Source organism: Oncorhynchus nerka, linkage group LG15 (assembly GCF_034236695.1).
Source record: "Oncorhynchus nerka isolate Pitt River linkage group LG15, Oner_Uvic_2.0, whole genome shotgun sequence".
Taxonomy (NCBI): domain Eukaryota; kingdom Metazoa; phylum Chordata; class Actinopteri; order Salmoniformes; family Salmonidae; genus Oncorhynchus; species Oncorhynchus nerka.
The window spans coordinates 33130012-33148905 of NC_088410.1; the positions used below are offsets into that span (position 1 = coordinate 33130012).

At 44.6% G+C, this 18894-nt stretch overlaps 1 protein-coding gene across 1 annotated transcript in view; it reads right to left on the reverse strand.

Annotated features, from left to right (window-relative positions):
* Nucleotides 1–18894, reverse strand: part of LOC115142446 (syntaxin-8-like) — a 50154-nt gene that overhangs the window by 29743 nt on the left and 1517 nt on the right. The window contains exons 3-6 of the mRNA XM_029681921.2: nucleotides 17929–18023; nucleotides 17499–17609; nucleotides 12478–12608; nucleotides 9407–9499 (exon numbers count right to left, since the gene is read on the reverse strand). Coding sequence (XP_029537781.1) covers nucleotides 9407–9499; nucleotides 12478–12608; nucleotides 17499–17609; nucleotides 17929–18023 — 430 coding nt within the window. The remainder of the gene's footprint in view (nucleotides 1–9406; nucleotides 9500–12477; nucleotides 12609–17498; nucleotides 17610–17928; nucleotides 18024–18894) is intronic.

Below are 18894 nucleotides of genomic sequence, written 5' to 3' on the forward strand. Positions count from 1 at the left end.
ACAGCAGACTGGGATAGGGATTGATTGAATATGTCCGTAAACACACCAGCCAGCTGGTCTGCGCATGCTCTGAGGGCGCGTCTGGGGATGCCGTCTGGGCCTGCAGCCTTGCGAGGGTTAACACGTTTAAATGTTTTACTCACCTCGGCTGCAGTGAAGGAGAGGCCGCATGTTTTGGTTGCAGGCCGTGTCAGTGGCACTGTATTGTCCTCAAAGCGGGCAAAAAAGTTATTTAGTCTGCCTGGGAGCAAGACATCCTGGTCCGTGACGGGGCTGGCTTGCTTTTTGTAATCCGTGATTGACTGTAGACCCTGCCACATACCTCTTGTGTCTGAGCCGTTGAATTGAGATTCTACTTTGTCTCTATACTGACGCTTAGCTTGTTTGATTGCCTTGCGGAGGGAATAGCTACACTGTTTGTATTCGGTCATGTTTCCGGTCACCTTGCCCTGATTAAAAGCAGTGGTTCGCGCTTTCAGTTTCACGCGAATGCTGCCATCAATCCACGGTTTCTGGTTTGGGAATGTTTTAATCGTTGCTATGGGAACGACATCTTCAACGCACGTTCTAATGAACTCGCACACCGAATCAGCGTATTCGTCAATGTTGTTGTCTGACGCAATACGAAACATATCCCAGTCCACGTGATGGAAGCAGTCTTGGAGTGTGGAATCAGATTGGTCGGACCAGCGTTGAACAGACCTCAGCGTGGGAGCTTCTTGTTTTAGTTTCTGTCTGTAGGCAGGGATCAACAAAATGGAGTCGTGGTCAGCTTTTCCGAAAGGAGGGCGAGGCAGGGCCTTATATGCGTCGCGGAAGTTAGAATAGCAGTGATCCAAGATTTTGCCAGCCCTGGTTGCGCAATCAATATGCTGATACAATTTAGGGAGTCTTGTTTTCAGATTAGCCTTGTTAAAATCCCCAGCTACAATGAATGCAGCCTCAGGATGTATGGATTCCAGTTTGCAAAGAGTCAAATAAAGTTCATTCAGAGCCATCGATGTGTCTGCTTGGGGGGGAATATATACGGCTGTGATTATAATCGAAGATAATTCCCTTGGTAGATAATGCGGTCGACATTTGATTGTGAGGAATTCTAAATCAGGTGAACAGAAGGACTTAAGTTCCTGTATGCTTTTGTGACCACACCACGTCTCGTTAGACATAAGGCATACGCCCCCGCCCCTCTTCTTACCAGAAAGATGTTTGTTTCTGTCTGCGCAATGCGTGGAGAAACCAGCTGGCTGCACCGACTCCGATAGCGTCTCTCCAGTGAGCCATGTTTCCGTGAAGCAAAGAACGTTACAGTCTCTGATGTCCCTCTGGAATGCTACCCTTGCTCGGATTTCATCAACCTTGTTGTCAAGAGACTGGACATTGGCGAGAAGTATACTGGGGAGTGGTGCACGATATGCCCGTCTCCGGAGTCTGACCAGAAGACCGCTACGTTTCACTCTTTTACGAAGTCGTTTTTTTGGGTCGCCGGCTGGGATCCATTCTGTTGTCCTGGTTGAAAGGCAGAACACAGGATCCGCTTCACGAAAGTCATATTCTTGGTCGTACTGAGTTGACGCTGCTCTTATATTCAGTAGTTCTTCTCGACTGTATGTAATGAAACCTAAGATGACCTGGGGTACTAATGTAAGAAATAACACATAAAAAAAACAAAAAACTGCATAGTTTCCTAGGAACGCGAAGCGAGGCGGCCATCTCTGTCGGCGCCGGTCGCTTGCCCTAACCTGAATCTCCTTCACCGCCTCATTGTTACTTTGTTCCCTTCCACTCTGCCGTAGTGACACTGTGCCCCAGACAGAGAGGAATGCAACTACCATCAGGTGGGACAAGGAGATGGCATATGATCGATCGTGTCCAGGTCAGGATTTGTCAAACAGGAGGTCCGTCTAGCATTTTCCCGCCTTGGCAATTTTTTTGTCACTCGATCACAGAGCAGTGTCATTATGAATGGGGTGGGCAGTGAATTCATACACCTGCAGCAGCGCTAGTCTGCACAGTAGACATTCCCAGATAATGTAGACATTATCCTGGATAATGACGTCGTTTTAACCAGCTTCTCCCGCTGGATTGGTTGTTTCCAGATCTTGCTCAATTACAACTTGATCACATTTGTCAGATGATCTCTATGAGAAAGAAGCAGGAGAGAAGCGTAACTGCTGTGAGATATTCAGAATACGTCATTTCAAATGTCCTTTCCCCCCAAAGGCTATTAAAATGACTGCATATGGAAAGACCTGTGCTGCCCACCACCTTCTCGCCCAGAGTTCTGTCCACAAACCTCTGGCAAGTTCCCAGGCCTTTCAGAAAATATTTTCCATCTGAGTCAGAAGTTTAGAGTGTCACAGTCACCAAGTGGGCATGAACCCGGTTATACAAGCTGAGGCAGACCCTATGTACTGATCCAGGACCAGCTTTCCCTCCCCAAATCCTAACTTAAATCATAAGGAAAGAAAATGTTAAACTGACCTTAGATCAGTGTCCCTACTCTGACCTATAAACACCCGACTCAGAGGAAGTGACTAAATATGTACATGCTCTGAGACTGTTACAGAAAGGAGGGCTTCCACAGAACACCTTCAGAGAAGAGAGAGATTTGTGGAAAATAACAGTAGTGTGACTCAAGTCAAATTAGGCTATTCTTCAATGAGAGAGGGTACGACACGGCAGCCAGCAGTAGCACTTGACACGTTCAGCGTTCCAAAGCACCATAACACTGAACCTGAAAACTATCCGTGAACCACCAACAGACTTGTTTTAAGGTGTTAGGATTGAAGGTATACAAGGTGTATTTTCTTATATCTAGTACATGAAGAATCCTCCCTATGTCCAACTCTGTGGGGCAGAGTCGTGTCAAACTCCAGCCACCAAGTCAGTTGGTCATATCCACTCTCTGTAACTGCTACTCAAAGCTCAGTGACACCAGACAAAAGTCGGGCGTGTCTTCATGTATGACGACACCCATTTTCGTGACACGAACACCATCCCCACCCCTCCTTCCTCATCCCTAAGCCCTACTAAGTTGTTACCTGACCAACCTACCGTTGGCTCGCAGCTGGAGCAAAGAGGACGGGTGATAAATCAATCGTGGACTTCGCCCCGGCAACCCGGCTCCGCCTCAACGCCGAGCGCCGCCATTAGCGTACGTTTATTTGTTCGCGGGACTGTTTCTCTGAAGAGTGTGACCAAGAGCTCTGTTCTCCACAGCCAGGGTTGACCACCCAACTGGTGAGGTCACTGGTCCTCCAGCAGTTCTAACCAAACAGTCCAGAATGTTCCCCGGGTTCCACTATTTATTTGGACCTCGTTAGAGTTCCCCGGCCGCGACTCTGATGATGCAGCAGCGAATCAATGACGTAATTATTAGTGGGAACTAACAGACTAATGGCTATGTCATAGAAACATATCTCCCTTTTTCCCCCAGCATAAAGAGTCCTTTACAAAGAGAGAGGGTGGTAGTTGTTGCATAGAGATAGCCTGGTCGCAGATCTGTGTGCCATTTTGCTAGGTCCTATATACAGTATGGTCATTGTCATGCCAAACAACCATAAGAGTTGGCTATACAGCACAAACAGATCTGGGACCAGGCTAGCCCATAGGCCCATCTTCAACACTGACAATAGGCTCCTATTATGACCTGATATGGCTCAAAAAATAAATAAGTCATCACTTACTCATATAGAAATGGATACACGTCTAACAATCTTAGCAAGTGTCTGACATAACAATCCTGGATGTTTAGGCCACATGTATCTGTTCAAAGTGATCTTCCTTCTGGATCTTTCCGTCATCTTCCACCGGCAGATCTCAATCTAAATGAAGTTTTGTTTCTCTCTCTCTCTGGTCTGAATGAGCTCACTTCTGTACAAAAATATAGTCGCCAAACAGAAAGATATGGACACCGTGTTGCCTAGCGATGGTGAAATCCACTCAGAGTGTTATTAGTAAAACAGAAAAAGACCCAGGCAGGAGTACACACAGAGGTCACGGCTGGGATATTTGATGTGCAAGCGGCGAGCAGCACATTTTGGCGGAATCGTCGCAGGGCCGCAGTCTATTTATTAAAGTGGAGAAGAGGTGGAGGAAAGGAAAGAAAACAGAACAAACAGCAATGACTGATTCCTCTGAAAGGTTTGTGCGTGGGGAATTTGAAGGGGATCGGCTTAGCGGGAAACTTTGTTGATTAAATAGCATCAAACAGCGTGTGGAAAATAAATGAACTCATCCATCCATTTGATCAGCCCACGTCGACTATGTTGGATCTTTTAATGAGGCTTGTAATAGGGAAGATAGACCAACCCTGGAATGAAAGGGGTGTGTGTGTGTGTGTGTGTGTACATACGCTTAACCACACACCCTCCTTTCCCTGGTTATTCCAACCAAAGTGAGGGTGTATTGTGGAAAACTAGTCCCTACAGCTGGAACCCTCCACAGCCCCGCGAAAAGACCCACTTTTACAAGACTGGCCGTCACTCATAATCACAGACCACTGTGACACGGGCTGATGTCATTGTTCCAGACCCGAATCAGAGAAATATCAACACCAATAAAGTCAAACAATGTTGATTCTAGCAGCAAAAACCTTCATTTCGTTGATATAGAACATTTAGTGAGACGCACAGGGACATTTTCTGCCACATTGAATTTGGAAATAAAAATATGGTTGATTTACGCCACATCATGTCAGAAATATGAACAGGCCTGGTGATGACACACATCATAAATAATCTTCACACCCAAAAACGTAGATTGACTTTTTCTTTTTATAGGTATTGAAGAAACAGAACAAAAAGAGGGAAAAATCTACTGTCCAAATGGGAAAAAGGCTTTCTTGTCTTCACAGATCACACCTGCAAAGCCTGGGGATTAAAACTGCTACTACTTTGCACAACCCTTTCTCACCATTCATTGTAGATTCACAGTGTTTTTTAAGACAGGGATGGAAGAGAAACCGAGGGCCTTGGGTTCATTTCTTAAACTCATAACAGGTCACCTTCACTGATGACCCTGGCTTCAAGCTCTTTCCCAAAAAGGAGCCGACTGCAACCTCCACTGCACTCAGGTCAGAGGCTATCCCCGAGCACAGAGCTTAATCTATTTACAGGGAAACACTGCAACAGGACTGAGATCAGAAGAAAAACGGAACCCCTAAAAAGACAGAGAAAGGGAACACTCAAACTGTCGGAGTCTAGGCTTTTCAAATGAAATCAATTTTCCCTGCCTCTCCAAAAGCATTATGCTAGCCTGTTACTTTTACGTTGTCAATTTTGTCATTTAATACAAGTAAGAAATGCAGCACCTACAAAGCTGTACGACGCAATAATACGGGTCACTTAAGTACAACTCGGCAAGAAAAACATTCCAAGCGCTTATTCACACGAAGTATGCAGAAAACATTAACTGAACCTCTGTGTCTCATAAGGGCATATAAAGCATTAACTGTTCTGTTAGGTTGTGTGTGTGTGTGTGTTCCTGAGTGTGTTCCCTGAGTGTGTCCCCTGAGAGTGTTCTCTGAGTGTGTGCGTGCCTGCAGGCCCGCATTCCATCATGCATTTGGGTATATAGCCCTATAGCTTAAAGACCTTTTTAAAACACCAGCACATCCTTAATTGTACCATCAAATACAGTATTCCCAACAGAACCTGGGTGGTATGATGTCTTTAGGGTGGCATGGCTTGGTTTGGTGTGGATTCAAGTCACCCACCAGTTTCTCCAGCCTGCAGCCACGGCATCCTCTACCCCAGCACCCTGCAAGGCCTGCGGGGCCCTATGCAGACCGTCCCGCCCCTAAATCAAGCAAGGGAACTCTCAGGCTAACAGCAATCAGTATGCCTGGCTGTTTGAAGTCCTTCCCTGGCCTCCCCTGCTCACCACGCTGTGTGATATATCCTATATATATATATATCCTCTTTTTTCCACCTGTCCCACACCTCTTCTGGGACCATGACATCTCAGCCATAACTCACAGAGAGGAGAGAGAGAAGAAGGAGTGGCGAAAGAGGAGGTGGAGAGAGGAGGGAGAGGGTAGGGGAACAGAGAGAGGGAAGATGGGAGGAGGCAGAGGAGAAAGAGAGAGGAGGTCGAGGTGGACGAGGCAGAGGAGGTAGAGAGGAGGCAGAGAGAGAGAGGGATAAGTAGAGCCAGAGAGAGAGAGAGAAAGAGGAAAGAGGGTTAAAGAGAGGTTAACGCCTCGATCACACCCATAGCGTCACTAGGCAAAATGGTACGATGCATCACTGGGATATGTGTGCAACAAACGTTCAACATTCGCCTTCTGCTACCATTTCTGCCAAGGCGTCTACGCACACAGATTGACGCATACGTTCGATAAATCCAGCGTATAAAAGCCACACAGAACGCACTGCAACTGCCTCCGCAACGCAATGGCAAGCGCAGCGCTCCGTTGGAAACTAAATGTACTTCTGGTGTACCAAAATGCAACGACACTGTCGGTGGGATCGAGGCGTAAGGAGAGAAAATACAGAGAAGGGAGAAGAGAAGGGCAGAGGTAAAGAGGGGAGGAAGAGAGAAAGCGAGGGAAGCCTGTAGGCTCCAGAGCCCTGAGGGCCTGTATGTGAGACCGGGTGAGTAATAGTCAGTTGGTCTCGTGAACTCTGAGCCCCACTGTAAATTCAGATGGGAAGCCGGTGGAGACTGCAGGATGTTGGACTGATCCACTATTGGACCCCCCCCCTCACATCTCATCCCTCTGTTTATCACCTTTATGTAATACCCCCGGGGACAGGCATACAGGTGGGCCAGTCCGTGAGACCAGGCAGGCCTCCTAACACTCTTATTTGCCGGGTTTGGTTTCAATTTCAACCAGGCGGACCTGGTTAGAGGTTCGAACAAGCACAGGGGACTAGGCGGCGTTTGGAGATGCATTCGGTCGTGATCGAAAATATGGAAAGAGTGAAAGAGAGCCGTTATCAAAAACTTTGGATAAAGTGCACTTTAGGGGAATGTGGTCTGCCTAGCTAAAATATCAAAGCCACTTTGTATCAGGGCTGAAGTGTTCAATCGCCTGCTCCGCTCGCTTGCTGCCGGGGCATCGGGTCCGGACTCTCAGTTAAACTCACCGTCGTCGCGTCAAGACAATTTGCCGCGCCGAGGTCTTTTGTTATTGCAAACTGACGCCCACGCACTTCAAAAAAGAAACGCGAAAAGAGAATAACACGTCGGTTCGGACTCTGAGGATCGAAGGGGAACCAATGATCCTTCTCTAGCTCAATAAGGTAAGAGGAGAGCAGGCTGAAACAATCAAGCCGTAGCTACCCTCTGACTCGGGGAGGATCGCAGGCCAAACGTCTACTGTTTGTTCCCAGCAGCAGAAGGGAAACTCGTTTTTGTTTCCATCTCAAAAGGTCATTCGATTACACATCCCTGCGGGATCTGTTTCAGCACAGCCCCAGAAAAGGACCATACAAAGTCATCTGACCGAACTTGGAACTGGCCGTCTAAAATAAACACACTATAAATAAATTGAAATATGCATTGAATATTCATAGGTGGCCACCAAAACGGCTGAAGAACATAAACAATGTGGTGTGATTTTGGGGCTATGGCTTCATCCGTTCTTCTCCGTTAGGACTAACAAGATAACTAAGAAGCTGTTTAACATTATTGGGATATAGCCTACATTTATAATGTCCCAGAGGAAGGAGTCTGGGCTCTTTAGGGAGAGAACATCAATCATGTCATCACATTGTGCTCATGGCGGAGGAAAGAAAAGCACCATTTAGTCCAACGGTCCACTAATTGTCTGGCCCGCGGGGGTTGTGGCGTTGCGGTGCGGCCCGGGAACATGCCAAGAACAGCAAGCAGGAACTAATGAACTCTGTGTAACGTTCCTCTATCAGACCACTAAGCCCACTCACTCCATACGCTCTACAGTCAATATACAGTGACACCAAGCCTGATAGTAGTCCATCTCGATCTTCCTCTGCCCCCTATAGGCTTTGGGTGTCCTCCACACGTCAAGAGCGCCCTAACATATTCTGTTCTCAGAAAACATCGCTTTGAAAGGAGACAAAGGCCAAAAGTAGCAAGTGATATATTATATATAAATATATTTTTCTTTTCTTTTTTTAAAGGCCCAGTGCAGTTAAAAACTACATTTCCTGTGTTTCATATACATTTCCACACTAGGTTGGAATAACACTGTGAAAATGATGATAATGCCCTTTTAGTGTAAGAGCTGTTTGAAAAGGCAGCCTGAAATGTCTGCCTGTTTGGACTGCCTGATGATATCACCAGGTTGTAAATTAGTTAATAGACCAATAAGAAACAGATTCCCAAACCTCTCTGCCAATAACAGCAAGTTTTCAGTTTTCCCCTCCACACTCAGACCACTCCCAGACAGTCCTAGCAAAATTGTTTAAGAAATGGTTCTTTGCTACAAAGGTGTTTCTGTTCATTTTAGATTTGTTTTATTGAAAACAATCCTGGTAAGGTACTTAAATGTTACCCAGAAATGATTGGATATCGAGACAAAAACGGCTGCATTGGACCTTTAAAACGAATAATCAGGCAAAACTGGAGTCTCTTGGGGATACAACTAAGACATGTGTAGTTGAGATGGAGAGTGTACAGTTGAGGAAACAATGAGATCTAATGCTCCTGCGAGAGACGGTTGAGGAAACAATGAGATCTAATGGTCCTGCGAGAGGCGGATGATGACTATCTGGCATCCTACAACCTTTTCTCAAGTGCCTCCATCTGTAGACGAACCGGAGCGATATGCTCAGACCTGCCTTCTGCCCGCCGTCTGCCTCCTATTCCAGGACAGCACTTGACTCTCTCCGCAAACGCATTAAAACAGTACGTCAGGGAGCTCACATTCCTCCTAACCAGACTATACAGCCTGACACAGTCACAGATCCACCCCCAGCAGAGCTCTTCTAGAAGGACGGCTGGACGTTTTCTGAGAGCTCACCGTGAGGTCACTTTAACAATAGAGATGCATCGTCTACGTCCCAAATGGCACCCTATTCCCTATATAGTGCAGTATTTCTGACCAGGATCTGGTGAAAAGTAGTGCACTGTGTAGGGAATAGGGTACCATTTGGGATGAACACTTTATTTAATTATGTGACTCTGACCAAGGTGGCTTGGAACACCTGTAAAGGCTACTGACCCCTGTTCCATGACTGAAATAATAGCGTGTCTGATTGATTTCACACAGTGGTTTGGAGTAAGGTGTGGCTGGTCTGGTGTGTGGCTGGTAGAACTATGCATGAACTATATACACCCTTCCTTTATTAGGGAGACACATACACAATATAATAAAGAGCTTGTGTCTTACTGTTGAGGTGAAAGGTAGGGTGGACTTATCTGATTGACGCAGAGTAGGTCGTAGAAACAATAGCAGACACACACACACACCCCTCCTTACCATTCTGCCCGTCCAGCTCGTTGCCTATATCCTGACCCATCAGCTTCTGTCGGGTGATGACGGCGGCTAACGCGTCCAACCCAGCATCCTGAACTGTTCAGAGAGAGGGAGAGAGACAAAGGGGTTAACTCAGCCCTGTTCAGCATAGAGACAGACAGACAGAAATAGAGAGGTGCTCCATAAGAGAGAGACCTATACATTATAGCAGGGTTCCCCAACTGGCGGGCCGTGGGCCGAATTTGGCCAAAGGGGGATTTTATTTGTACCGCCAACTTTTCTGAGCAAAAAATTTTAAAAATCCTGCAAAGGTAAGCGTTGATACTATGATGACAACCTGATGTTTCCTCAAAAGTATATATCTACAGTTCCTTCAGAAAGTATTCAAACCCCTTGAGTTTTTCCACATTTTGTTGTGTTACAGCCTGAATTTAAAATGGATTCAATTTAGATTTTTAGGGTACTGGCCTACACACACAATACCCATTTTTTAAATACATTTTATGTCAACAAATTAATAAAAAATGATAACTAAAATGTCTTGAGTCAAGTATTCAACATATTTGTTATGGCAAGCCTAAATATGTTCAGGAGTAAAAATGTGCATAATAAGTTGCTTGGACTCACTCTGTGTCCAAAATAGTTTTTAACGTGATATTCGAATGATTAGCTCATCTCTGTACCCCACACATATAATTATCTGTAAGGTCCCTCAGTCGAGCAGTGAATTTCAAACACAGATTCAACCACAAAGACCAGGGAGGTTTTCCAATGCCTCACAAAGAAGAGCACCTATAAAAAATAAACAAATACATTTAAAAGCAGACATTGAATATCCCTTTGAGCATGGTGAAGTTATTAATTACACTTTGGATGGTGTATCAATACACCCAGTCACTACAAAGATACAGGCGTCCTTCCTAACTCAGTTGCCGGAGAGGAAGGAAACCGCTCCAGGATTTCACCATGACTTTAAAACAGTTCCAGAGTTTAATGGCTGTGATAGAAAACTGAGGATGGATCAACAACATTGTAGTTACTTCATAACACTGTGAAAAGAAAGAAGCCCGTACAGAATATAAATATTTCAAAACATGCATCCTGTTTGCCACAAGGCACTAAAGTAAAACTTTTTGTCCTGAATACAAATAAGTATGTTTGGGGCAAATCAAACAACGCATCACTGAGTACAACTATTCATATTTTCAAGCATAGTGGTGGCTGTATCATGTAATGGGTATACTTGTCATCAGCATGGACTACAGATTGTTTTAGGATAAAAAGAAACAGACTAGAGCTAATCACAGGCAAAATTCTAGAGGAAAACCTGGTTCAGACACAGGGAGAGAAATTCACGTTTCAGCAGGCAATAACCTAAAATACAAGGCCAAATATACACGTTTCAGCAGGCAATAACCTAAAATACAAGGCCAAATATACACTGGAGTTGCATACCAAGATGTCATTGAAAAAAATGACACTTAAATCCATTTGAATCCCACCTTGTTGTAGCACAACAAAATGTGGAAAAAGTCAAGGGGTGTGAATACTTTCTAAAGGCCCTGTATATATTTGTATTTATAAGACTGTAAAAACACCACCAAATCAGCTCTAAGGGATCTTCATTTTGGAAATCTGTTCCAAAGTATTCACACTCATCATAGAGAGAGATACGTGATCGTATACAAATGTAAGCAAGGTTTGAAAATATTATGTTTTAGTGAAATATATCTGTTTTGGCTTCTTTGCGGTCTATTTGCAGTCTACAAATGATTTGTAATTGCGTTCCGTCCCCCTGACCATCCCCTCAAGAAGAAAAAAATGGTCCCATAGCTGAATCTAGTTGATGATTCCAGCATTATACAGTTCATCAATAAACAACCCACAATTAGGAAAACCCCATTCAACTACCATACAAATACTCTAGAGCACATTACGCATCCAAACAAAAATGTGTCAGATGTAGCAGCGGAGAGGTGGTAAAACTATAAAGACATGCCGAAATTCTTCTTTAATGACTCATTGGTAGAGAGAGAGAGCAATTTTGTGATTTCACAGGGCAACCATTTGGTGAGTAGGAATGACGCTATTGGGGTTCAGCACTGGGGAGCAACACTAGGGGGCAGCGTGCCACAGGTGACTCACAGCACTTCAAACGCACGCACACACACACACGACAAAGACATGCCTTTACGCACGCACGCACAAACAAACACACACACACACACCTCAGCCTGACTTCTGTTATTCAAACGTTCTAACTGTACTGGGTGAAAAAGGAGAGGGGGGCAGCTGAACAGTGACTTTGTGAAAGAGACGGATACATAACTTGTGGGAAACTATCATTCTCTATCACAATTTTACAGAGGGGTGGTGTTACACTGAGTTTGTCCAGGTTATTATATGTGCTTCATGGGGTTCAGGGATTTGGTGAGGAGAGGAGAAGGCCCTTTGTCTCTAAATTTGACACAGACACCACCACAGGAATCTGTGAGACCACAGATTTGGTTGCTCACTATAGGCCCTAAACTTACATCCGGAACTCCCAATGGGGGCTCAAAACCTTGATGCGGTTTCACTGTATCCCCACAATACTGACAAACTGAAAATAGCCAGATCGCAGCCAGAACCGTAATGGAGACATAACAGAGGAGACTCATGTGGAGTCAGGTGAACTGTACTAGGATCAGCCTGGATGTTGCAGTTACAGTGCATGTGGGAACGATTTAGGAACTGGGAGAGGCTGGAAATCGAATCTGCTGAATGTGAGTTACTGTGTTCACCTCATCCTGTGACCGTGTGGATATAGTTATCAAGGTGTAGCCTCGAGGAGGACCGCCACCTCTGTGTTTCCTACTAGAGGCACTGATCACAGGTCAGTTTTGCATGGGTAAAGTTAGGCCTCTGAAGGTACAAACTGATCCTAGATCTGATCAGGGGTGTATTCAGAGTCAGTGATGTGAAACGTTCGGACTGTTGTAGACAGATATACAATGAATAGAGCTGACAACACCCCCTAGTCTACCTGACAGTTCCACACCATACACTTCTATCTGAACTTTGTGTAACCTTACCCTCGACGATGCGCTGCTGCTGCTGTTTGATCGCGGAGAAGCCCAGGCCCCTGGTCTCCTCTGACTCGTTGACCAGCCAGGGGTTGGCCGAGGTCCCTCCTTCTCCCCCCGCCCCTGGCATCAGGGTCGACCTGGGAAATGTCACACAACAACATGATCAGCATGCCAAGGGTGGAGAGAACGCACTCCCTGTACCTGTCAATCACCTGAACGGGACACACGTCGGAACTACCGACACGCGCCGTCAACCCTCGGCTTCGCAAACAAACACGGTACAATGGACACAAGTGCAACCTCTGTGGCAAGCGGTTACATCTGTAACACTCGTGTTACTCATCTGATGTGGACTTGTGTAACAACATGTCCTTCCCTTCAGATGAGACAAGGCTTATTTATTTTCTTGTTTGGTTTTTACGTTCTGAACAAGGAAGCAGATATGTTTAGTTGCTTTAAAAAAAAAACTAGTACCGGCTTGTTCGACATGTAAACACTGCATGCTAATCATACACAGCCACGGGCCCTCAAGTTTACAGTTGTGTTTCACTCTGACTGACACACACACACGCACACACACAGGCACGCACACCAGAGTGCTCTTGTTGTGATGTGTAGCGCTTAACACTGTTGTGTGGTTTTGAGCTATTTTTCTGTTAATGGGGAAAAGCTGTCTGAGGCTGCCTCAGACCCAGAGGTTGTGTTGCGGTGAAGTGTCAAGCTCTCTGTTAGTACAGATAGATCAATCCCGTCCGTCAAGACAGTGTCACCTACTGGTCATACCCAGCAATTCACCTCAGACAGCGCTGACTGGAGGACTGGCATTGGCTGTCAGGGGACCTTGGGGGACAGCCATTGGCTGTCAGGGAAATTAGGATTGCAGCCATTGGCTGTCAGAAGTAGGCACTTAAAATCTCCTCCACTTCCCTTAACAAAGCCCATTTACTACAATATCATACAGCTCATCAAATCCTTGTGGTACACTATGTTGAAAAGAATGAAAAATATGTCATTGTAGATGTGATTCCAGGCTCATAACAAACCACAATGTCACCAGGTAAAGTAATGGTGTGATCAGAAACCTCAAATAGGTATACTTGTGGACGTTGTGAAGTTAATCTCCTCACGCTGGTATTGGACAGGACAGGTTGTACTAAATTTGAACTCAAAGTTGGTTGTGATGTGTCAAGCATGGCGCCATGACGCCACCTCCTTCCTTCCTCTTTCCGAGGGCGAGTGTGTAGTTTGAAGCACCCCATCTCCCTCTCTTTACTCCTTGGCCCAGCTTACTCAGCAGCGGCGGCCAGGGCGAGACAAGGAGGTCGGCAGCCAGCGCTAAGCTAAACTTTCCGACAGGTTTGGTAACTATCCTACCGCGTGGCGGATCTCCACTTCCTCCCGCCGTGTGAAGATTAAAGCTTATCCAATTAACCGCCCACTGGGGCCCGCCAACTTATTAATCAGGCATCTCTGGGCAGCCCGCATCACACTCCACCGCCGCCGAGGACCCGACATACAGACAGGCCTCTGAGGCTGTAACTTGGACATGGCCGATTGAACTCATTTTGACTTGTTGCAGTAGTGTAGTGTGTAGTGTTGTGGTGGCTCTCTTGTCGAGATGTGTGTTTTGTCATATATATATATATATATATATATATATAATTATTTTTTAATCCCAGCCCCCGTCCTCTTCAGGAGGCCTTTTGGTAGGCCGTCATTGTAAATAAGAGTTTGTTCTTAACTGACTTGCCTAGTTAAATAAAGGTTAAAACAATTTAAAATAAGGAGAGATTGATAAAGGGAAAAGGGGTGGTAAGGGGCTTGGGGGTGTTCCAAAGAGGGTCGGGGTGCAGTGACCCTTCAAAATGGAGGCGCCACGTCTCTTCTTTGCTTGATTAGAGGCTAATCTCTCTCTAATGTATTGTTTCACAAATAAAATAAGCCCCCTTATCCCGGACCAACCCCTCACCTCGAAAAAATGGAACAGCTTAGGTTATCCAAGCGAGGCTAATACCCACCCACCCAAAAGACCACACACTGAGTGCCAGGTCTACCTACCCACTCTTCCCCACCCCCTCTCAAATCATCCACCCACCCCACGTCAGTATCAAAGTACAGAATACACTGTACATCAAAATACAGTACACACCTACTCATTCCAGAGTTTTTCTTTATTTGTACTATTTTCTACATTGTAGAATAATAGTGAAGACATCAAAACTATGAAATAATGCATACGGAATCATGTAGTAACCAAAAAAGTGTTACAAATCAAAACATATTTTATATTTGTAGCCACCATTTGCCACTATGTAGCCACCCTTTTTCTTTATGACAGCTTTGCACACTCTGGCATCCTCTCAACCAGCTTCACCTGGAATGCTTTTCCAACAGTCTTGAAGGAGTTCCCACATATGCTGAGCACTTGTTGGCTCCTTTTCCTTCACTCTGCAGTCCAACTCATCCCAAACCATCTCAATTGGGTTGAGGTTGGGTGATTGGGGAGGCCAGGTCATCTGATGCAGCACTCCATCACGCTCCTTCTTGGTCAAATAGCCCTTACACAGCCTAGAGGTGTGTTATGCCGTTGTCCTGTTGAAAAACAAATGCTAGTCCCACTAAGCGCAAACCAGATGGGATGGCGTATCGCTGCAGAATGTTGTGGTAGACATGCTGGTTAAGTATGCCTTGAAATCTAAAATCACAGACAGTGTTACCAGCAAAGCATCCCCACACCATCACACCACCTCCGCCACGCTTCACGGTGGGAACCACACATACGGAGTTCCTCCGTTCACCTACTCTGCATCTCACAAAGACAGGGCAGTTGGAGCCAAAAATCTCAAATTTGGACTCATCAGACCAGGACAGGACAGATTTCCACCAGTCTAATGTTGATTGCTTGTATTTATTGGCCCAAGCAAGTTTCTTCTTCTTACTGGTTTCCTTTAATATTGGTTTCTTGCAGCAATTCGACCATGAAGGCCTGACTCATGCAGTCTCCTGTGAACAGTTGATAAAGAGATGTGACTGTTACTTGAACGCTGTGAAGCATTTATTTGGGCTGCAATTTCTGAGGCTGTTAACTAATGAACTTGTCCTCTGCAACAGAGGTAACTTCCTTTCCTGTGGCGGTCCTCATGAGAGCCAGTTTCATCATAGCACTTGATGGTTTTTGCGACTGCACTTTGAGAAACTTTAAAAGTTCTTGAAATTTTCCAGATTGACTGACCTTCGTCTTAAAGTAAATGATGGACTGTCTTTTTGCTTATTTGAGCTGTTCTTGCCATAATATGGACTTGGTCTTTAACCAAATAGGGCTATCTTTTGTATACCTTTATTTTATTTAATACCACCCCTACCTTGTTATAACACAACTGATTGGCTCAAAAGCATTAAGGAAAGAAAAGCATTCCAGGTGAAGCTGGTTGAGAGAATGTCAAGAGTCTGCCAAGCTGTCATCAAGGCAAAGGGTGGCTACTTTGAAGAAGATAACATATCAAATATATTTTGATTTGTTTAAAACTTATTGTGTTACTACATGATTCCATATGTGTTACTTTTTTGATGTCTTCACTATTATTCTAAAATGTAGAAAATAGTAAAAATAAAGAAAAACCCTGGAATGAGTAGGTGTGTCCAAACTTTTGACTGGTACTGTATATTTTCCCGGGGAAACTTGAAACGGTAAGATCACAAGAGTAAGATCAACTGTGTAATTCATTAGATGCCATTTGATTTAGTTATGGGCCACCAATATTCGTAATTGGCTGTGGGATCTATAAAAAGGCTAAAAGCAAGTGTTCCCATCCCTCCCTGCTTTCAGCCCCTAAGTGGATTAATCCAAACAAGAAAGTCTGTGAAACACGTATAAACGGAGCAGTCTCAGATCAGACTAATAAGAAAATAGTTAACGTTTCGAAAGTCTGCAAATTTTATCAATCGATGACTGATCCTGAGTTTTACCACACACGGCCATTCCACTATTCCTGGAAGGTAAATTGAAAACCTCAGTATTATCCCTGTAGCCTGTGTATTATTAAAAGAGCACGATCCTGTCAAATGAATGGGGTTTGACTCTCATTTAATTTCACATACAAAACATACTCAAAACCTGACAGCGGAAGTCCATGCCGTTACCACTGAGTGAGTGCCATTCATTTCACCTCCTGGCTGTCCAAATATACGTCACCTGGGATGGGGCAGGTCATGCCCGATGCTAAGTAATGACCATTTTCCGAAGTGTTTTCCTAAGCTCCTGTACAGAACTGTCACTACAATTAAGAATAATATGAGAATACAGGATATAGCCAGTGGCGTCCAGTGCTTTGATTGGTCCACTGGCAGATGAGGATGACAGGATGAGGATATGAGCTCAGAGGAGAGTGATAAACTATAAACTCTAAAAGCTTGGGTTGCACATCCGATCCCTTTAATTTTTTCACTGAGCCTCAGTGTACCAGTTTCGGGCAGTGCCAAGAGTGTGATCACCAGTGCAAGACAAGCAAAGCCTCTTGATGAATGAGAAACTGAGCGATTTAGAAGTCAACTGCCCTGCGCCGGCCCCAATATGACAGACTAGACAGACTAGACTTCCAATGGCGTCGAATGGGCTCAGACAAATGGTCGTACGGAAGTCCAAAGACCTTCTTTGCACACAAAGTTAATGACCGGTGACTTATCCTCAAAAGAAACCGTGGATCCGTTAGACCCTTCAGACACATCTGGGCTGAGACAAAGTCAAGACTCAGATTAATTGGCAGCACTGGCAGATAGAAAGAGATAGTTCTCCGCAGGCAGGACGGGCTTTGGTGCATCACCAATTGCCTATGACTGCTGTTCAGGTTCTGGTCCATTTACATTCACTTACAATGAGTGGCATATGCTAAAAGGAGACTTAATGAGCAGTGTGTGTGTGTGTGTGTGTGTGTGTGTGTGTGTGTGTGTGTGGGAGCGTGTGTGTGTGTGTGAGCGTGTGTGTGTGTGTGTATTACTTATACATAATGAGCTGTAAGAGGGAGTAATACCTCGAGAGCTCTGGATGTGTAACATCACCCTTGAACGTGGCATTTAGCTGCTTGTCCCTGGTGACCAGGTCGTCAACAAGATTCTGTCTCCGATCGGCTTCTGACTGCATTCTGGAGAGGCAGTTGTGTTAAGGTCAAAAATGTTTGACCCCACAACATGATAAACAAGGAGTTGGACTATTAGTTTACTATCATTCATCTATAAAGTAACAGACAATGCAAATCACAGATTTGCATTGCAGAGAGTGAAGGATTGATGCAATTTCTTACAAAGCACTGCCCTCTACAGGACCTTTACATACAGGACCTTCACATACAACTACACCGCAGTGTCATGAATGTGAAACCAAACCTGTTTGGTGCACTGTGCTGCGTGTCATCAGTCACATGACCAGGAGGACCAGTGATAATGTTGTGAAAGGAAGGATACATGCGCCGAGAGGATGAGGCTCGGAGCAAACTCTCTCTGAGCTGGTTGATGTTTTGTTTCAGCTTCTGCAGCGACGCTCGCAGTGTCATGTTGATCTGGACAGACAAATAAACACTTTTACAATCAATTTCTAAACAGAAATGGTCAAATACAGTAGCTACAGTGCCTTCAGAAAGTATCCACACTCATTTACTTTTTCAACATTTTGTTGTGTTACAGCCTGAATTTAAAATGGATTAAATTTAGATTTTGTGTCACTGATATACACACAATACCCCATAATGTCAACGTGGACTTTTGTTTGTAGAAAATGTTAAGAGATTAATACAAAATGAAAAGCTGAAATGTCTTGAGTCTACAAGTATTCAACACCTTTGTTATAGCAAGCCTAAATAATTTCAGGAGTAAAAATGTGCTTAACAAATCACAGAATAAGTTGCATGTACTATTCCAGTGTTAAATAATAGTGGTTAACATTATTTTTTTTATAACTACCCCATCTCTGTACCCCACACATACAATTATCTGGAAGGTCTCTCAATCGAGTAGTGAATTTGAAGCACAGATTCAACCACAACGATCAGGGAGGTTTTTCAATGCCTCGCAAAGAAGGGCTCTGATTGGTAGATAGTAGCATTTTAAAAAGAAGATGCTGAATGTCCCTTTGAGTGTGGTGAAGTGGTTAATTAGGCCTTGGATGGTGTATTAATATAATATATAATATACCCAGTCACTACAAAGATAATGGTGTCCTTCCTAACTCAGTTGCCGGAGAGGAAGGAAACCATTCAGGGATTTTCACCATGAGGCCAATAGTGATTTTAAAACAGTTACAGAGTTTAATATGGTTGTGATTTCAGAAAACTGAGGATGCATCAACACTGTAGTTACTCCACAATACTGACAAATTACAGAGTGAAAAAAAGGAAGCCTTCACAGAATAAAAACAGGCATCCTGTTTGTAAC